Source organism: Mustela nivalis (genome assembly GCF_964662115.1).
Source record: "Mustela nivalis genome assembly, chromosome: 7".
Lineage (NCBI taxonomy): Eukaryota > Metazoa > Chordata > Mammalia > Carnivora > Mustelidae > Mustela > Mustela nivalis.
Window position 1 is genome coordinate 90,550,702 of NC_139026.1, and position 18,497 is coordinate 90,569,198.

Sequence of the window (18,497 nt, forward strand, 5' to 3'; positions counted from 1 at the left end):
GGTGTGGGGCTGGCCCTTTCAGCGAATCCTCCATCTGTTGGCATTCTCAGGATTTAATCGATAATTTGTGCTTGGTATCTAAACGTATTTGATCAAACAACTTTATTGAGATATAATCGACATACAATAAACCCGACATATTTAAGGTGTACAATTTTGTAAGTTATGTATATACCCATGAAAATATCACCACAGTCAACACAGTGAATATCCCGTCACTTCCAAAAGTGTCTTTGCGCTCTTTTTGTAATCCTTCCCTCTCACTCTCTCATCCCCAGGAAACAACTAATCTGCTTTTGGTCACTAGTTGAGTTTGCATTTTCTAAAATTCTACATAAATGAAATCACGGGGTATATGCTCTTGTGGGGGAGGAGTGTCTGGCTCCTTTTATTCCGCATAATTACCTTAAGATTCATCCATTGTTTTATTGCTGAGTAGTATGCTCCTCTGTGGTTATACCACAGACTGCTTATGATTCACCTGTTGACAGATGGACATTTGGTGGTTTCCAATTTAGGGCTGTTATAAATAAAGCTGCTATGAACGTGTGTGCCAAATCTGTCTGGACGTACTTTTCATCTTCTCTTGGGAAACCCTTAGGAAGGAATGGCTGTGCCACGTGGTGGATGTATGCTTCACTTTTTGAGAAATTGCCAAACTGTTTTCCAAAATGCTTGTATCATTTTAAATTCCTATCAGCGGCGTATGAATGTTCCATTTGTTCCCCAACCTTTCCAACGCTGGTGTTGTCATTCTTTTTCACTGTGGCCATTCTAGTAGGTATGTAGTGGTATTTCGTTGTGATTTTCATTCGCATTTCCATAATAACTAATGATACTGAAAATCTTTTCAGATGCATACTTGTCATCCATATGTCTTCCGTGGGGAATCTTATTATGTCTCCTTTTTGTAGGTGAAGATCCTGAGGCTAATCCATAACTAATCCTAATAAGTCCACAATCAAGAGAGTGGCCATATCTGTGCAAGTCATTTGTCCGGTTTTAAAAATCGAGTGGCTTCACTTAACCCTGCATTTTGAAAGTTCTTTATATATTTTGAATTCAAATCCTTCATCAAATATGTGATGTACATTTCTTCTAGTCTGTGTCTTGTCTTCTCATCCTTTAACAGTGTTCTTCCAGGAGCAGAAGTTCATAATCATGAAGATGTACAAATTTTCAAAGTTTTTAATTTATGAATCATGCTTTTGGTGTTCCATTTAAGAAATGTTTGCCTAACCCGAGGTCACAAAATGTTCTGTGTTTTCTTCTAGAAGTTTCATGGTTTTAGATTTTGCATTAAGTCAATAAACCATTAATAATTTTTTTTAAAATTTTGAAACAGTTTATACTTGTGCATGGAATTCCACGTGTTAATGTTAACATCTTATATAACCATAGTATAATTAGTGAAAACCAGGATATTAATGTTGGTATAACACTATTAAGTGATTTACAGACCTCATTCAGACATCACCTGTTGTTCCACTAATATCCTTTTCCTTGTACAACATCCAATCTGGGATCCGACATTACATTCCCTTGTCATGTCTCCTTAGTCTCCTCAATCTGAGACAGTTATTCAGTCTTTCCCAAAGAGTACAGTTGACCCTTGAGCGGCATAGGTTTGAACTGTGCAGATCTACTTATGTGTGGGTTTTTCCTGGTAAATACGATACATCTGCATATAACTTTTAATTCCCCCAAAACTTAACTGCTAATAACCCACTGTTGACCAGAAGGCTTACTAATGACATAAGCATAACAGAACATAAACATAAACAGTCAGTTAACACATATTTTGCATGTTATACAAATATGTTGTATTCTTACAGCAAAGTAAGCTGGAGGAAAGAATGTTACTAAGAAAATCATAAGGAAGAGAAAATACATTCATAGTGCTATCCTGTATTTATCGGGAAAAAAATCTGCTTATATGTGGACCAGTGCGGTTCAAACCCATGTTGCTCAAGGGTCAACTATATTTGATGGTGATGTAATAGATTTAATTGCTACCCCCCTTAACTTACTCTGGTTGTTTAATATTAAATTCTAGGCTTTCAGGCCAAAATTTTAGGGAGGAAAAAGAAATATTTACTATGACCAATGTTTTGTTACAGCCTAGGATACTTTCTTCAACAGCTTTGCCAGAGACAGGTTATAAAGAGGGCACAGCTGGCCTACCAAAAAGGGCAGGAACCCAGACTTCAATCAGCCCCAGGTTGCTTTTAGAAAGAGCCCAGACTTAAGCTGAGGGTATTCTCATAGCTCAAGAAGAAGAAAAAGAGAAGGTCTAGTCTTTTCATGACTTACCAGGGATCTTTTACATATGATCTTATTAATTCTTTTCTAACTTCTTTCCTTTTTCAGTCTGAGCTGTATATCATAATAATACATTTCTTGTGTTTATTCCCACCCTACCCCCAACATAAGGCTACCTTCTTTTTAGTTGCCTTAAAACAACCTCTCTCTAGCTCTAGAAGTTACATGTGGTTTGACTATTTAGATAATTTAGCAAAGAAGTCTGTGTTTAACTTATCCAAAGTCTTCATGTTTTTTTGCATCATGAAAGTTTTTAGGTTGAAGTGAAAAGAGCATTGAACTCGGAATCCAGTGGATCCCACCATCTAGCTATGTGGCCTTTGGCAAGGTATTTAACATCTCTAAATAGGTCTTCTTATTTGCAAAGTGGAGATGATAATGGAACATGGTGAGAATCATGCAAAATATAAGTAAGCATTCAGTGAACTTGAGTTGTCTGAATATCTCTGCCTCCTCTTCAGACTGAACAGCTCTCATCTATTTGGTTAGCTCTCACAGGCTAGTATCCTTGCCCTGCTGAAACATTGCTGAAAGATCAGGATCTTTTCCCATCCAATGAGGCCTCTCAAAGCCCAGAGTTCAGATGTGAAAGTGATTTTTGAACCAGGGTAGGATCATTCATTCATTAAATGCTGAGTACATTAGTGTGGGCCAGGAACTTTATTCGTTATAGGAAAACAAAGACAAAAACACTGAGTACCTACCCAGTATGTCACATGAATTTCCCCTAACACACTTACAACAATTCTGTAAAGTAGGTTTTACAACCTGCATTTTGCATTTTGCAGAGGAACAGAAATAGAGGATGTGCACTTGGCATCAGGGAAATACAAATCAAAACCACAATGAGATACCACCTCACACCAGTCAGAATGGCTAAAATTAACAAGTCAGGAAATGACAGATGCTGGTGAGGATGCGGAGAAAGGGGAAACCTCCTACACTGTTGGTGGGAATGCAAGCTGGTGCAACCACTCTGGAAAACAGCATGGAGGTTCCTCAAAAAGTTGAAAATAGAACTACTCCGTGACCCAGCAATTGCACTACTGGGCATTTACCCTAAAGATACAAACGTAGTGATCCGAAGGGGCACGTGCACCCAAAGGTTTATAGCAGCAATGTCTACAATAGCTGAACTATGGAAAGAACCTAGATGTCCATCAACAGATGAATGGATAAAGAAAATGTGGTATATATACACAACGGAATACTATGCAGCCATCAAAAGAAATGAAATCTTGCCATTTGCGATGATGTGGATGGAACTAGAGGGTATCATGCTTAGTGAAATAAGTCAATCGGAGAAAGACAACTATCATATGATCTCCCTGATATGAGGAAGTGGAGATGTAACATGGGGGGTTTGGGAAATAAGAAAAGAATAAATGAAACAAGATGGGATCAGGAGGGAGATAAACCATAAGTGACTCTTAATCTCACAAGACAAACTGAGGGTTGTTGGGTAGGGGGGTCGGGAGAGGGTGGTGGGGTTATGGACACTGGGGAGGGTGTGTGCTATGGTGAGTGCTGTGAAGTGTGTAAACCTGGCGATTCACAGACCTGTACCCCTGGGGATAAAAATACATTATATGTTTATTTAAAAATTTTTTTTAATTTTTAATTTAATTTTAAAAAAGAGAAAGAAATAGAGGATGTGGGCACTTTCCTAAAGGCATTCATAAGCCAATCAGAAGAAGATAAGATATGGTATATGAAAAGCTGCTAGAAATACAAAATAAACTATAAGGGATGTTGAGAGGAGATACAAGATGAACAGTCATGTAACTGGTAAAGACAGGTGCTATTCCCACTGCCTAGAAGCCTTCTCCTCAGTCCTTCCCTGTGAAATTTCTACTCCTTCAAGAGTCAATCAAAGCATCACCTCCCCTGTGAAGGCTTCTCTCTGATTCTCCCAGACAAACTTAGGTTCTTCTCCCTTTGTGCCACTTAGTCCTTGGTCCCTCCTATCTTTATGTGGTGACATTGCTTTTCTGTTTTCCCCAGAGACTGTGAGCTTCTTGGGATCAGGGTGAACAGACTCAATTTCATCCAGAGCTTGGTAATAAAAAATTAGAAAACATAAGGTTGGAGAAGAAGGGAAAAGTTAGGAGTGTGATTATGAATAAAACCTCAGGAGTAGGGTGCCTGGGAGGCTCAGTCGGTTGAGCATCTGCCTTCAGCTCCAGTCATGACCCCAGGGTCCTGGGATCAAGTCTGGAGTCAGGATCCCCACTCAGCCGGGAGCTTGCTTCTCCCTCCACCTGCCACTTCCCCTGCTGGTGCTCTCTCTCTCTCTCTCTCTCTCTCTCTCACTCACACTCTGTCAAGTAAATAAAATCTTCATTTAAAAAAATTGCTCAGGGGCACCTGGGTGGCTCAGTGGGTTAAAGCCTCTGCCTTTGGCTCAGGTCATGGTCTCAGGGTGCTGGGATCGAGCCCCACATCAGGCTCTCTGCTCAGCAGGGAGCCTGCTTCCCTCTCTCTCTGCCTTTCTGCCTGCTTGTGATCTCTCTCTCTCTGCCAAATAAATAAATTAAATATATTTTTTAAAATGCTCAGAAGTATGAATTTAAAGAGCATATTTGGTCAAGGGGTGGGTGGTTCTTGTAAGGTAATAATAAGGGCTATAGAACAAGTGGATTAAGAACCAAGGATTTGGACTTGATCCTGGATTTCTTAGGGAGTCATTGAAGGTTTCTAAGCAGAGGAATTATATGCTCTATTTTTCATTTTAGAGAGAATAGTCTGGGTACCGAGTAGGTAGTGTGTAAAAACAGGGCAATCCAAAAGAAGCTATTGGCTTGGTCCAAGTGAAAGACAATGAGAACCCCAAACCATCAGGATGCCCATAGAAATGGAAACACTTTCAGACCAGGTTGGGGGTGGGGTGGTACTTGGGCGGTTCAATCAGTTAAGCATTTGACTCTTGATAGCTCAGGTCTTGATCCTAGGGTCATAAGTTCAAGCCCCACACTGGGCCACGCTGGGCACGGACCTACATTAAAAAAAAAAAAAAAAAAAAAAAGACCAGATGGGAGAACCAACTGGAATATCAACAGATATATCCAGGTAATTTCAAAAGAAAAAAGTGTGGAGGATGACTGGGAAATTGGGAAAGTATTGAGACCATTGGCAAAATAGGAAAGCTGAGGAATGGTTTGTGGGAGGACAGAATAAGAATGGTTTAGATGGGGCGCCTGGGTGGCTCAGTGGGTTAAAGCCTCTGCCTTCGGCTCAGGTCATGATCTCAGGGACCTGTGATCGAACCCCACATTGGGCTCTCTGCTCAGCAGGGAGCCTGCTTCCTCCTCTCTCTCTCTCTTTGCCTGCCTCTCTACTTACTTGTGATCTCTGTCAAATAAATAAATAAAATATTTTATCTATCTATTTATTTATTTTTTAAAGACTTTATTTATTTATTTGACAGAGAGAGATTACAAGTAGGCAGAGAGGCAGGCAGAGAGAGAGAGGAGGAAGCAGGCTCCCCACTGAGCAGAGAGCCCGATGAGGGACTCGATCCCAGGACCCTGAGATCATGACCTGAGCCGAAGGCAGCGGCTTAACCCACTGAGCCACCCAGGCGCCCAATAAAATATTAAAAAAAAAAAAAAAAAGAATGGTTTAGATGTGTTGGGCTTGAAACAGGTACAGCTGTAAAATTCTATTAGGATCTTAGGTAATGTCTCTGGTTTATTACCCATATTCTTTCTTCTGATACTTAATGTTCTGATAGCCATGTTGACCATAGCAACATATTAAAGGCTCAGAATTTAACCACTGATGCTCCCAGTCAAGATAATCATATTTAAAGAGGCCTTTTGTGGGTGCCTGGGTGGCTCAGTGGGTTAAAGCCTCTGCCTTCGGCTAGAGTCATGATCCCGGGGTCCTGGGATCGAGCCCCGCATTGGGCTTTCTGCTCAGTGGGAAGCCTGCTTCCTTCTCTCTCTCTCTCTGCCTGTCTCTCTCTGCCTGCCTATGCCTACTTGTGATCTCTCTCTGTCAAATAAATAAATAAAATCTTAAAAAAAAAAATAAAGAGGCCTTTGGGATATGGATTTGCCCAGTAGATGGTTCTAAGCAAAGACCTCCAGCCAACACTGCTGAAGGCAAGTAGGAGGCCAGAAACAACGAGGCAGGTCACAGAGGGTTCAAGTGAGATCTGAGTTCAAACCCCTGCTCCAACACTTCTCTCTTTGAAGACTTGGTGTTTTCCTATAGGAAGAACAATGGGAATAATAAACTGTAAACTTACTGTAAGCATTAAATGTAAAGTACTAGTACAGTTCTCAACATATAGAAAACATTAGATAACATAAGCTACTATTAGCATTATTATTATTAATTATTATCATTATCATTGTCAGTAGCTCATATGGATATCCTCTGTAGACTGTGATCTCCTTGGAAGTAGGGGCCATCTTACTTCTTTCTTTTTTTTTTTTTTTCAAGATTTTATTTATTTATTCGACAGAGATCACAAGTAGGCAGAGAGACAGGCAGAGAGAGAGGGGAGGAAGCAGGCTCCCAGCTGAGCAGAGAGCCCGATGTGGGGCTCGATCCCAGGACCCTGAGACCATGACCCGAGCTGAAGACAGAGGCTTTAACCCATTGAGTCACCCAGGTGCCCCATCTTACTTATTTCTGTATCCTTAGCTCAGGGTATAGGACATACAAAACTTTTGTTTGTTTGTTTGGGAACTGAGATTAGGGGTGCCTGGGTAGCTCAGTCAGTTAAGTGTCTGCCTTTGCCTCAGGTTATGATCCCAGGGTTCCGGGATCCAGTCCTGTATCAGGATCCCTTCTCAGCGGGGTGTCTGCTTCTCTCTCTGCCCCTCCCCCTGGCTTATGCTCTCTCTTCCTCCCTCTACCTCTCTTTCTGACAAATAAATAAAATCTTTTAAAAAGAAACTGAGATTAAACCATTGCTATGATATGTATTTTTAATAAGCCCTTTATTTTGCAATAATTTTAGATTTATTGCAAAGTTGCAAAGATAATATGGAGAGTTCCCCAATACCTCTCACCCAGTTCCTCCCACTGATATTATTTTATGTGTCTATAGTATATTTGTCAAAACTAAGAAACCAACATTGGTATATCGCTATAAACTAAATTCTAGATTTTATTTGGATTTTTAAAAAAATTTTATTTTTAAGTAATCTCTACCCTTAACATGGGCCTTGAACTCATGACCCCAAGATCAAGAGTCGCAGGCTCTACCAATTGAGCCAGCCAGGCACTCACTGCCCCCTGACTTTTGAAAAACTTATTTGGATTTTTTTTAATTTTTTTAAAAAATATTTTATTTATTTATTTGACAGGCAGAGATCACAAGTAGGCAGAGAGGTAGGCAGAGAGAGGAGGAAGCAGGTTCCCCGCTGAGCAGAGAGCCCGATGTGGGGCTTGATCCCAAGACCCTGAGATCATGACCTGAGCCAAAGGCAGAGGATTTAACCACTGAGCCACTCAAGCGCCCCAACTTATTTGGATTTGATCATTTTTCCACTGATGTCCTCTTTCTGTTCTGAGATTCAATCCAGGGTACCACATTGCTTTTATTGTCATCTCTCCCCAGTCTCCCCTGGTCTGAGGCAGTTTCTCAGTCTTTCTTTGTTTTTCATAACCTTGACAGTCTTGAGGAAAACAGGCAAGGTATCCTCTAAACTGTCCTGCAATCTGGATTTGTCTGATATTCTTCTCATAGTTGGATTGGGGTATGGATTTGTGGGGAAAAAATTCACGGAGGTGAAGTGTTTCCCATGTCATCATATCAGGGGACACGTGAATACCCATTTGACAACTCTGGTGAGGTTAACCTTGATCACATGGTTAAGGTAGAGTTTGCTAGATGTCTTCCCTATGAAGTTACTATTTTTCCTTCCCGAAGTGTATTCTTTGGCCCCCATCTCCCTCTTTTCTTGGAAAAACAACATTCTGTATTCTATTCTTTAGAAGCATGGTCACCAAGTCTAGCCCAAGGTGGGAGAGGTATTAAGTTCTTGCCTTCTGGAGAGCAGAGTATCTACATACATTGGAAATCTCCTGGAAGGAAAATTTATCCTCTTGTCCCCATTTGTTTGTTTTTTTGTTTGTTTGTTTATTCAACCACTTATTTATATCAGTGTTATGGACTGAACTGTATTCCTCAGAAGAAGAAATGTTGAAGTCCTAACTCCCAGTACTTCCGAGTATGATCTTATTTGGAAATAAGCTCTTCGCAGATTTAACCAGGTTCAGATCATTAGGACAGATCCCAATCCAATATGACTGGTATTTTTGTAAAAAGGGGAAATTTGGACAGATACACACAGAGGGAAGCCAACATGAAGATGCCCATGTGATGCCAGAAGGAGAGATTAGCCTGATGCATCTGCAAGCCAGGGGTTGCCAAGAATAGATGGTTACCACTAGAAGCTAGGAAAAGGCAAGAAAGGGTTCTACCCAGAGTCTCAGAAAGAACATGGCCCTGCTAGCACTTTGACTTTGGACTTCTAGCCTCCAGAACCATGAAGCCATAAATTTCTGTTGTTTTGAAACACACAATCAATGGTACTTTGTTGTAGCAGCCTTAGCAAATGAATATGATCCATATGCACTTGTATATTGATTTTCTACCTTATTTAATCCAAAATTATATTATTTAATGGTTGCATAAAATTTTTTCAGCTTTGACCTTTGAGAGTCCTTTCAGGTTGGTTCTTACATCTCTTTAATATGTTCCCATCTTTTTGGTTTTTTGAGCACTTCCTTACTTTCTTATACTACAAGGTGTTCTAGTTCATCTTGTATTTCCTGTACCAGACCTAGAACCAGCTATTTCTCGAAAGAGTTTTGCTTCCTTTTGTTGGAGAATGGTAGTTAGAAACCAAGATCTGGGTGCTAGTTGTGCTCACTGCTATTGGAGTGCCATTGTTTCTAGGCCCACTCAGAGAACGGAGTTAGATAATACATACGCTAAACCCTGTAGATACACATATCTAGAGTTGCTTCTGTATTCACCCATCTGTATATATATTAAGTGAAATATGAGTTCATACTGGGTCTCTGATTTCTAACCAAACATCACAGGATACATTCCAGCCTGTCCCTCTTACTTATCTGTGACTTCTCCCACCAACAGTGAGAAATCTGGTTTCCTCGGGTGCCTAGGTAGCTTAGTGAGCTAAAGCCTCTGCCTTCAGCTCAGGTCATGATCCCAGGGTCCTGAGATTGAGCGCCGCATCGGGCTCTCTTCTCACTGGGGAGCCTGCTTCTCCCTCTCTCTCTGCCTGTCTCTCTGCCTACTTGTGATCTCTCCCTGTCAAATAAATAAATAAAATCTTAAAAAAAAAATGAAATCTGACTTCCCAATATCCATAACTTACTTGTTCAACCCAAGTATACATGAAAGCAGTTTCAAAAATTTGTAATCTATAAGCCCATGAGAAACTTTATCAACTAGAGCACAGTGTTCATGTAGATTATGCTGTACATTTATCTTTATCCTTAAAGTTCCCAAGCAAAACCCTGAGGTTTTTTAAAGATATTACTTATTTACTTGAGAGAGAACACAAGAGCAAGAGAGAGAGAAAACACAGAGGGAGAGGGGGAGAGAGAAGCAGTGAGCAGAGAGCCCAATGAGGATCTGAGGACCCCAGGATCATGACTTGAGCCAAAGGCAGATGCTTAAACAACTGAGCCATCCAGGTGCCCCAAAACACTGTTTTCTAAAGTTACTTAGGTCAGCACCTTTTTGCCCCACCCCCTTTATTGTATTTATGTCATAGAACTATAATACAGTTAGATTTATTTGCAACGGACTACATTCTACCCCAGAATACCATAGCATCCCTGTTTTTTTTTTATGTGCTTATGAAGTATGTGTTGGATGGACAGATATAAATCTTAAGCTCTCTGAGAGCATAATTTCTCCCTATTTGTGTCCATATAACCTATTTACATCCACATAAATAGATGCTCTGTGAATCTACTGAATATACTTTTATTCATTCAATTGCAAAGAAGTAAATCTCAGATCCCCAGTTGCTGCTCCTTGTCTACTAATGATTCCCAGTTCCCAAACTGGCTGGCTGACTCCAGCCCAGTCTAGAAAAGTGCCATGCTGTCCTCCCATCTCTTCTCCCAAATTCTAGTATAAAGTCATATTCTCCAGAAAGCCCTCTTTAATTTATTCCGGGGCCAGGTCTCCCTCTCCTATTGTACCCTGACTGTCCTCTGGGCCTCTTAGACTCTCTGGCCGTTACCCTAAGAGCAAGGGGGAAAAAGAGGAAAAGAGAGAAGAGGGCTGAAGGGGTGGGAGGGCCAGGAGACCTCTTGGGGTGGGCTGCACTAGCCCAGAAATTCAGGAACAATGGTAGAGCTTCCAGAAGAGGTACAATGCTCCTTCCTTCACCTCTCAGTTCCCTTTGCTCCCACCAAAAACACCAACTTCTACTTGTATCAGTGTCAAACTCCTTAAATGGTAGCTGATGGCCCAGAGATGAAGACGATGTGGGACCCCTGTCCTCAAAGTACTCCAAATCCAACCAGAAAAGTAGGACACATGAAAAGATAAACAAAAATTTAAGACAGCAGCACAACGATGTGGATGAAATAAAAGGAAAGAGGAGAGCTGACCCAGCCACTGAGGAAGAGGTGATAGAATTTGGTGTATATTGAAGGGAATGAGGGTTCTATTCCTGGGAGCTGAAAGCATAGGGTCCAGAGGAAGAAATCTCCTCTGAGCATCAGTTAGGCCGCACATCCGCTTCTCCTAATCTCTGTTCAGGCCCAGAGGTGGGAGACCACCAAGGGGATTTTGGGGAGGGTGAACCAGCCAGTGCTTTCAGGTTCACTGTCTGCAGGGCCATGGATGGTAGATGGGAGCCCAGGTCTTTTTTTTATTTATTTGACACAGGCAGAGAGGCAGACAGAAGGAGAGGGGGAAGCAGGCTCCCTGCGGAGCAGAAAGCCCAATGCCCATGCTGGATGCTGGGCTCTATCTCAGGGCCCTGGGATCATGACCTGAGCTGAAGGCAGAGGCTTAAGCCACTGAGCCACCCAGGCGCGCCTTATGCGTATGGGAGGGAGGGGACCTGGCATTTCAGCGGAGGTGTTCTGAGGAGGAGAGAGTCACATGAGGAGGACTGGGTACCTCAGGACCAACAGGAAGGCTGTGTGGGAGAGACACTGCTGGAACTGGAGGCTGGAGGCCAGCTGAGGTTATCGCAACAGTTCCCATCCAGCCCACACCAGACTTGGGCCACGTCCTAATGTGGTCACTGATCAACATCCCCAGGTCTTTCCGTCTGGGAAATGAGCCATCACTGTCATTCCTCAGACTCAAAGCTCGAAGGGTCTAGGCAAGCCCTTTCCTTCACCCCTTGTTCTCTAAAGGAAGCCAGCCCCTGGGGTGTCAGGGATTTGGACAGACAGGCTGTGTGTGTGAGACACACAGTGCATAAGGGAGCCAGAGAAGAGAGCATCCCAGGCATGAGAAGGAGGAGGTCCAGCAGCGTTTACTTCTGGAAAAGCCTGTTTTCACAGTCCTGGCAAAGCTTTCAGCTAACTCTTCTGTCACAAGGAGGCTCGAGTCCCACAGGTCTGCCCCTTGGCCCGTGCTCCATCCTGAGCACTTGGCAGGTCCTGAGGTTCCCACTGTTTCCGGGGCTGCGGTAAAGGGCATCCCAGAGGGAGGAAAAAGCTAAATCCCAGAGTCTCAGTCTGCAAGAAAAAGACTAGTTAGACTCCAATGCCCACACAGTGCAGCTCTGGACGTCCGTGCTGGAGGGCTGGGGGAAAGGGCAGTGTGGTGCCCCCGGCGTGGTGGTGGTCCTGGACTGGGCGTCCAGCACACAGGGCAGGGAGGGAGAAGGTGGGCGGGTGGGAGCAATAAACAGGGCAAATCTCTTGTAAGGGTGGTGGTGATGTGGGAGGGGGGATGGGGAGTTTGAGAAGAGAGCACTGAGAAGGAAGGGCGGATGGGAGAGGCTCCCACGGAAGGCTCTCCTGCAATATAACCCACAAAGGAGAAGGATGACCATTTAAAATGTCACACTGGAATCCTGCAGGGAGCACATCCATCTCTTTCTCATCCCAAACTTCCTTTGGACTTCCTGTCCGATGCGGGAGCAACAAGCTGGAGCCCATCCGCAGGGCAAAATAAACAGTGATAAGGGTTTGGGGACAGGACAGAGCTCTCCACCCTGGGCTCACAGCTTGGGGCAGGTCACAGAGTCTCCCCAGAGTGGAGAAGAGCTTCCCCCTCCCAGGCCCCCAATTCTCTTCCAGCCCGTCTCATCTGCCTCAGTGTCTCACAGCTATTACAGGACACTGCTCCCCCAATTCATGTTCTGGGGTCCCAGGGTAGCGAGAGCAGGGGGTGGAGTGGTGCTGGGAGTGAAGTTTTTTTTTTTTTTTTTGTATTTGCATAAAAGTTCCCGAAGCCCTTGCTGACATTGTTGCTTGGGGGCCCAGCGTTTTAAACTTAAGTCACTGGCCTGAGCCCTTGTTTTAGGAAAGAATGAGATGGCTCTTGTTGCGTAATCCTGAGCAGGGCCTGCGGGAGCTGCCAAGAGGTCCTTCTTCCTGCCTCTGGCCTCTGGGAAGGCAGGCTCAGCTAGGAGGGCTGGGGATGGGCGGGACACTGCCCTGGAGAGAGAAGGTGGGTGTGAGGGGCTGGTAGACAGTGTAGTGAAGACAGAAATACCCTGACCCAGCGGGTCCAGTGCCCCCCTGGGCAGAGCAAAACCCGACAGGGAATCCAGACAACCCAGTGGCTGATACTGGGGGTGAAGGGGCAGATTCTAAGAAAGGAAAGGAATGGAAGCTAACCTAAAGGACAGAAGTTGGGAGGGGGGGGTAATCTGTTCTCTGTCCACTGTTGCCAACAGCACCCAGAGTGCCCCACCCCCCTCCACCTCTGTTATGGCAGCAGGCCAATCCCCCACCACTACCCTGTCCCTACCTGCCGGGTGTTCAGCTATTCTCACTCTTGCACACCAGAATATTCTGGTGGCCCCACCACAATCCAAGGGTTAAAGCCTGTACATTCGAAGTGTGTCTCTCCCCACCCTCTCCCCACCTCTCCCCTTGTTCCCCTCAACCCCTTCTACCACCTTCACCCAGTCTGACCCCCATCCCCCGTTTTCCCATAAGAATATCTCAAACATCTCTTCCTCTCCTCTTCCTTAGGCTACTTTCTCCCCTCAGCCGTGGGTTTTCCCAAGACCCCATTATCCATCATCTCTGGCCTTTTGTCTTTTACCTTTGCACACATTTCTCCTGTGACTCCCACACACCATCCCTCCCCCTTCCCTTCAGACAATAGGCCCCTCACTCCCCACCGGAGTCCCTACGCCCCTTCATCCCCCAGGCATACACTTGAACCCGACTCCACGTTTTTCTGTTTCATCCCAACTCCCGCCCTCTCCTTCTTCCACCCCTCCCCACCCTCTAGTGCCTCCAGCCAGCTGTCCAGCTCCCAAATTCCGGCCACGAGTCCCGGGAACAAAGCAAGAAAAATCAGAGTAATTTGGGAAGTAAACAGAAACTTGGAAGGGAGCGGGGGAGAGAAAAGTGGGGAGGACCCAGGTGGGGGGGGCCCTCTCCAGTCCCACCCAGTTTAGGGAATGCCCCTGCCTTCTCCCCCACCCACCCCCCCTTCACCTGGCTCTTAAAGGGCCCGGCCCCTGACCGGCGGCTACTTAAGGCAGAGGGGCGGCGGCGGGCAGCAGCTGCGCTGCGAGGGCTCTGGGAGGAGTGGACCGGGCAAAAATCCTGACCATGACCCCCCACAGGCTGCTGCTGCCCCTGCTGCTAACTCTGCTGTTCGCTGCCCATTCAGAAGCCGCCTTGGCACGGTGCCCAGGCTGCGGGCAGGGGGTGCAGGCGGGTTGTCCGGGGGCTTGCGTGGAGGAGGAGGATGGGGGGCCACCGGCGGAGGCCTGTACGGAAGCTGGGGGCTGTCTCAGGAGGGAGGGGCAGCAGTGCGGGGTCTACACCCCCAACTGCGTCCCAGGACTGCAGTGCCACCCGCCGGAGGAAGAGGAGGCGCCTTTGCGGGCGCTGCTGCTGGGCCGCGGCCGCTGCCGGCGGGCGCGCGGGCCCCAGGGTGAGTCGGCGCCCCGCCCCTGCCCCGCCCACGTGAGCCCTGCAAAGCCCCGGGCAGGGTCCTGGAGAGCAGACACCTGCCATCCTCTGGGTTCTGTACAGTGATGCTTCTTCTTCCTAGCCCGGGGCTGGGCGGGGGGTGGTTGGAGGGGCACGTTTTGGGTGTGAAGGGACAAGAGCGGGAAGCAGCTAGAAAGTTGGGGTGTGGCTACAGGCTCTGGGGACAAAGCAGGGAAATGTCTGAGCTCTGAACCTCCCCCCACCCCCAATTCATTTCCTCTTGAAGGGAAAGGTGAGCATGGAGGGGTTTAGGGCCATGCCATATGCCACAGCATCCCTGCTCCTTCCCTCAATCCCCCCCACCTCCATCCCCCACTCCCAGCTGGAGAAAGGACCCAGATGTTGTTCCCAGCTTCCATTTGGAGAAGGAGAGAAGGGAATCCAGACTCCAAAATCCTGCACACACTGAGAAATAGCCCCTCCTTCTCCCCTTAATATCAGGGTGTCCAAAGCACCTGAGCATGGGCTCTAGAACAGAAGATGTCCCAAACCCAGAATTGTTTCAGACTAGACTAGGGTCAGTGGGCAGGCTCTGGGGGCCTCAAGAGAAGGGGATAGAGGTGGGAAAAGAAGGAAATCTGCCAAATCAGGGTTATGATTTAAAGCTGCTCAGAACCCTCCACCCACCCTACCCCACCCTACCCCAGGGAGGAAAATAGAAGTCTGAGTCATTGGGTGGGTAGGACAGAAGTGAGTCAGGATCCAAAAGATGGGGGGCAGCAAGGACAGGGGAGGGCAGGAAATGAAAGCAGTCCCCCCACCCAGGGGCTCCTGGTTTCTTTCATGGGAAGGGATGGGAAGTTAACTGGGAGTTTCTTTCAGTCCAAATGCCTGTGTCCAGACTGCTAGGGGTCCTCCTAGAAAGGGTTGTCTAGGTGGGTCAGAGAAGGTAGTGGGAGCATGGTTGTGGTAGGGTGCTAAATGGAGGCAATGAGGGGCAAGGTCTGAGAAGGGTGGAAGAAGAAGGATCAGAATCAGGATTGCAGAGGGACTGGCTCTTGAGCTGCGGGTATAAGGAAAGTGGGAGCAACTGTCTAGGCTTGAGGACTGGGTACTTGAGCAGAGCTTGTCTTTGGGCATGGAAAGGAAGAGCTGATCCCTTTGGGGCCATAATATCTAATTTTACAGCTGGGACAAGTTCCAAGCAGTGCATACTCCCCTCCCTGCCTTTCCTCACCCTGACATCCTGGTGGTACCAATTTACTTCCTCACCCCCTCCCGTCCTGAGCTTTCCTAGGCTCCCCAGACACCATGTATGACACTTTCTCCAGAGCCAAGAACAACCTGAAGGTTAGAAGTCCCTCATTCCCTGCATCTTTGCAACCTGTCCTCTGCCTGTCCTGGTCAAGGGCTAAGTACCGGCTCCTGGGACCCCTGGGGTTGAGGTCGGTTGAGATATGGGGGACCAGAAGGGAGAGGCCCCCACTGCGGTGCCCCAAAAGTAACCATGTCTAAAGCCTGGGAGGGATGGGCTGAGTCACAGCAGGTTCACACCAGGGACACACATTCCACTTGGGTCCCCGCTAACCCCCTCCCACAGCCCTTGCTCTTCTGCCTCATCTCCCTGGCTTGGTGCACCCCCTGCTGGCTTCTGTGGGGAACAGCCAGGTCTTTTCACTGCAAGCCCAAGGCCTCCCAATATATTTGTGCTTACACTTTGTGTTTGCTTTCCAAAGTGCTTCTGCCTTAAGACTAGTCTGGACATATTGTCAGGAAAGGTAATATCCCTCTTTGTCAGAGAGAGAAACTGAGGCCAGAAGAAGGTACAGGTGGAGGCAAGTTCTAACTGACCTCATTTCCACTAGTTGGAAAGATCTTTTCTTCCTCCCGCTTCAGGGAGTCAGGGTGAGCAAGGCTCTCTTCCATTTGGTGCTGGTCTTTGACTCCCAATTTCTGGACTCTTCCTTCCCCATTCCTCTTGTGGCTGTAGGAGAGAATCCTAAGGAGAGCAAACCCCAAGCAGGGACCACTCGTCCCCAGGATGTGAACCGCAGAGACCAACAGAGGAATCCAGGGACCTCTACCACTGCCGGCCGGCCCAGTCCTGGGGGTGTCCAAGACACTGAGATGGTGCGTTTGCGATTGGCGGAGAGCCGGATGGGTGGGGAGCCCTGGAAACTCCCATCACAGGCTGTCCCCTTGGGCGTGGAGAGTTTTCCCACGTGCACGTCCTGGGAGCCCACCTGGGGAAGCCAGGGATGGCATGGTGAAGCTAGGCTGGGCTGGTTCCAAGCTGCGTGCTCTCCCTCCTCCCAGGGCCCGTGCCGCAGACATCTGGACTCAGTGCTCCAGCAACTACAGACTGAGGTGTACCGAGGGGCTCACACCCTCTACGTGCCTAACTGTGACCATCGGGGCTTCTACCGGAAGCGGCAGGTGAGGCCCCTTGTCTCCTCTCTGCCCCTTGGTCCAGCAGCACAGGTGCCTACCAGGGATGGGGTGAGGGGCGCTTACAAAGGGCATTAAGGAGACTGTCCCTGCCTTTAAGATCTTCCCACTTTAGGACCCACACAAACACAGAGAACAGCCACATGCTATAGTAATGGAGCCAGACTGCCTGACTCAGGAATGCCTAAGTCCTGGGCTCACACTGGTGAGACAGCTCTGGTCACCTAGGGGCCTAGGGGCTGTGAACTCACAGGGAAAATTTGCATTTCTAAGCTGTCCCTAGTGCTGATGCCGAGGCTGGTTTGGGAACCGCACCTCGACAATTGTGGTTCAGGCCTGGAAGACTAGGGCCAATTGAGTGAGTGGAGAAGAGCAGAACAAGAGACTCAGTACCCATGGGCCCTTCTGTCCCTCCTGCCAGAGCCTGATGGTGGCCCCTCTGATCCTCTGTGCCTCTCTCCCCAGTGCCGCTCCTCCCAGGGCCAGCGCCGAGGTCCCTGCTGGTGTGTGGATCGGATGGGCCAGCCCCTGCCTGGGTCCCAGGATGGCGATGGAAGCTCCTCTTGCCCCCCAGGGAGCAGCGGCTAAGACTGGAGGGCTGGGGTGGGGAGATGCAGCAGGGCCCCTGGAAGGAGCATGGGGCTGCCATCTTGGGTCATTTGTTGAGTGATGAGTAACTCAGGAGCCCTGAGCCCCATACTCCACCTTCAGGCCCTACCCCCACTGTCCCCCCTCACCCCTAGACCCCACACACGGGAAGATTATTAGAGTGGGCTTTGGGTGTGAATAAAGCTGTGTTGGGGGTCTCTGGCCTATGTCTCTGTGTCTCTACATCTCACATGTATGGAGCCCCAGCCCTTCTTTCTCCCACTTTCCGGCCACTGGCGGAGGTTTCCAACCCTCGAGCCTCTCCCAGCTACCCCCCAGGGAATGGGAGCAGGACACACATGGAGGCCATGGCCTTTTTCTCAGTTTGTGACCTTGTTTCTAACACTAATATTTGGACACAAGGGGAGAGGGGAGAGAAAGGATTAATAGTTAATCCCCAGCAGGAACCCAACAAAGAGGAACTCTCGAAACACTTACCTTTCTGTTACATTCTACTAAAAGGGGAAGGAAAGTCTTGCTTATCAAGCCCCTCCCATGGGCCAGACCCTGGAGCATGGGCTTCTGGGAGGACTTCCTCATTGTGTGTTTACAATAACCTTGTCAGGTAGGGACTTTTGCCCCTGTTTTTACAGAGGAAACTGTGGCTTCCAATATTTGGGTCACTTGCCTGAAGTTACACAGCTGGTAGATGGAGATTTAAATCTTGTTCTTCCGTCTGTGACAATGCCTGGCCTTCCCTAGACCCAGAATAAGTGTTTGTTTTGCGTCCTCTCTGCCCACATGCTAACCCCAGCAGGTGTAGGGAAGAGCTGCCGCTTGGGGGCCCTGGCACCCAGCCCCTCCTGGAGGGGCCACAGCATCACCTTTGTCACAGGTGGTACCCCATCATAACATGAATCACACGCATACAACATGCCTTATCGCTCGGTCTAAGGGAGCTGAGCTCCCTGTTACCTGAAGAGCCTGCAGGCTGCTGGGAAGGCGAGTGTGCTAGGCGACAAGCCCCCCTCCCCACGACACACAGAGAT

The 18,497-nt window shown here is 47.3% G+C and overlaps 1 protein-coding gene across 1 annotated transcript; it reads left to right on the forward strand.

The window, feature by feature from the left end:
- Window positions 1-13,981: 13,981 nt before the first annotated feature.
- On the forward strand, window positions 13,982-17,671 carry IGFBP6 (insulin like growth factor binding protein 6). Its single transcript, XM_082738231.1, has 4 exons — window positions 13,982-14,413; window positions 16,403-16,542; window positions 16,729-16,848; window positions 17,326-17,671. The coding sequence occupies exons 1-4, from the start codon at window positions 14,086-14,088 to the stop codon at window positions 17,446-17,448; spliced, it is 711 nt and encodes a 236-aa protein (XP_082594357.1). The 5' UTR covers window positions 13,982-14,085; the 3' UTR covers window positions 17,449-17,671.
- Window positions 17,672-18,497: the final 826 nt, after the last annotated feature.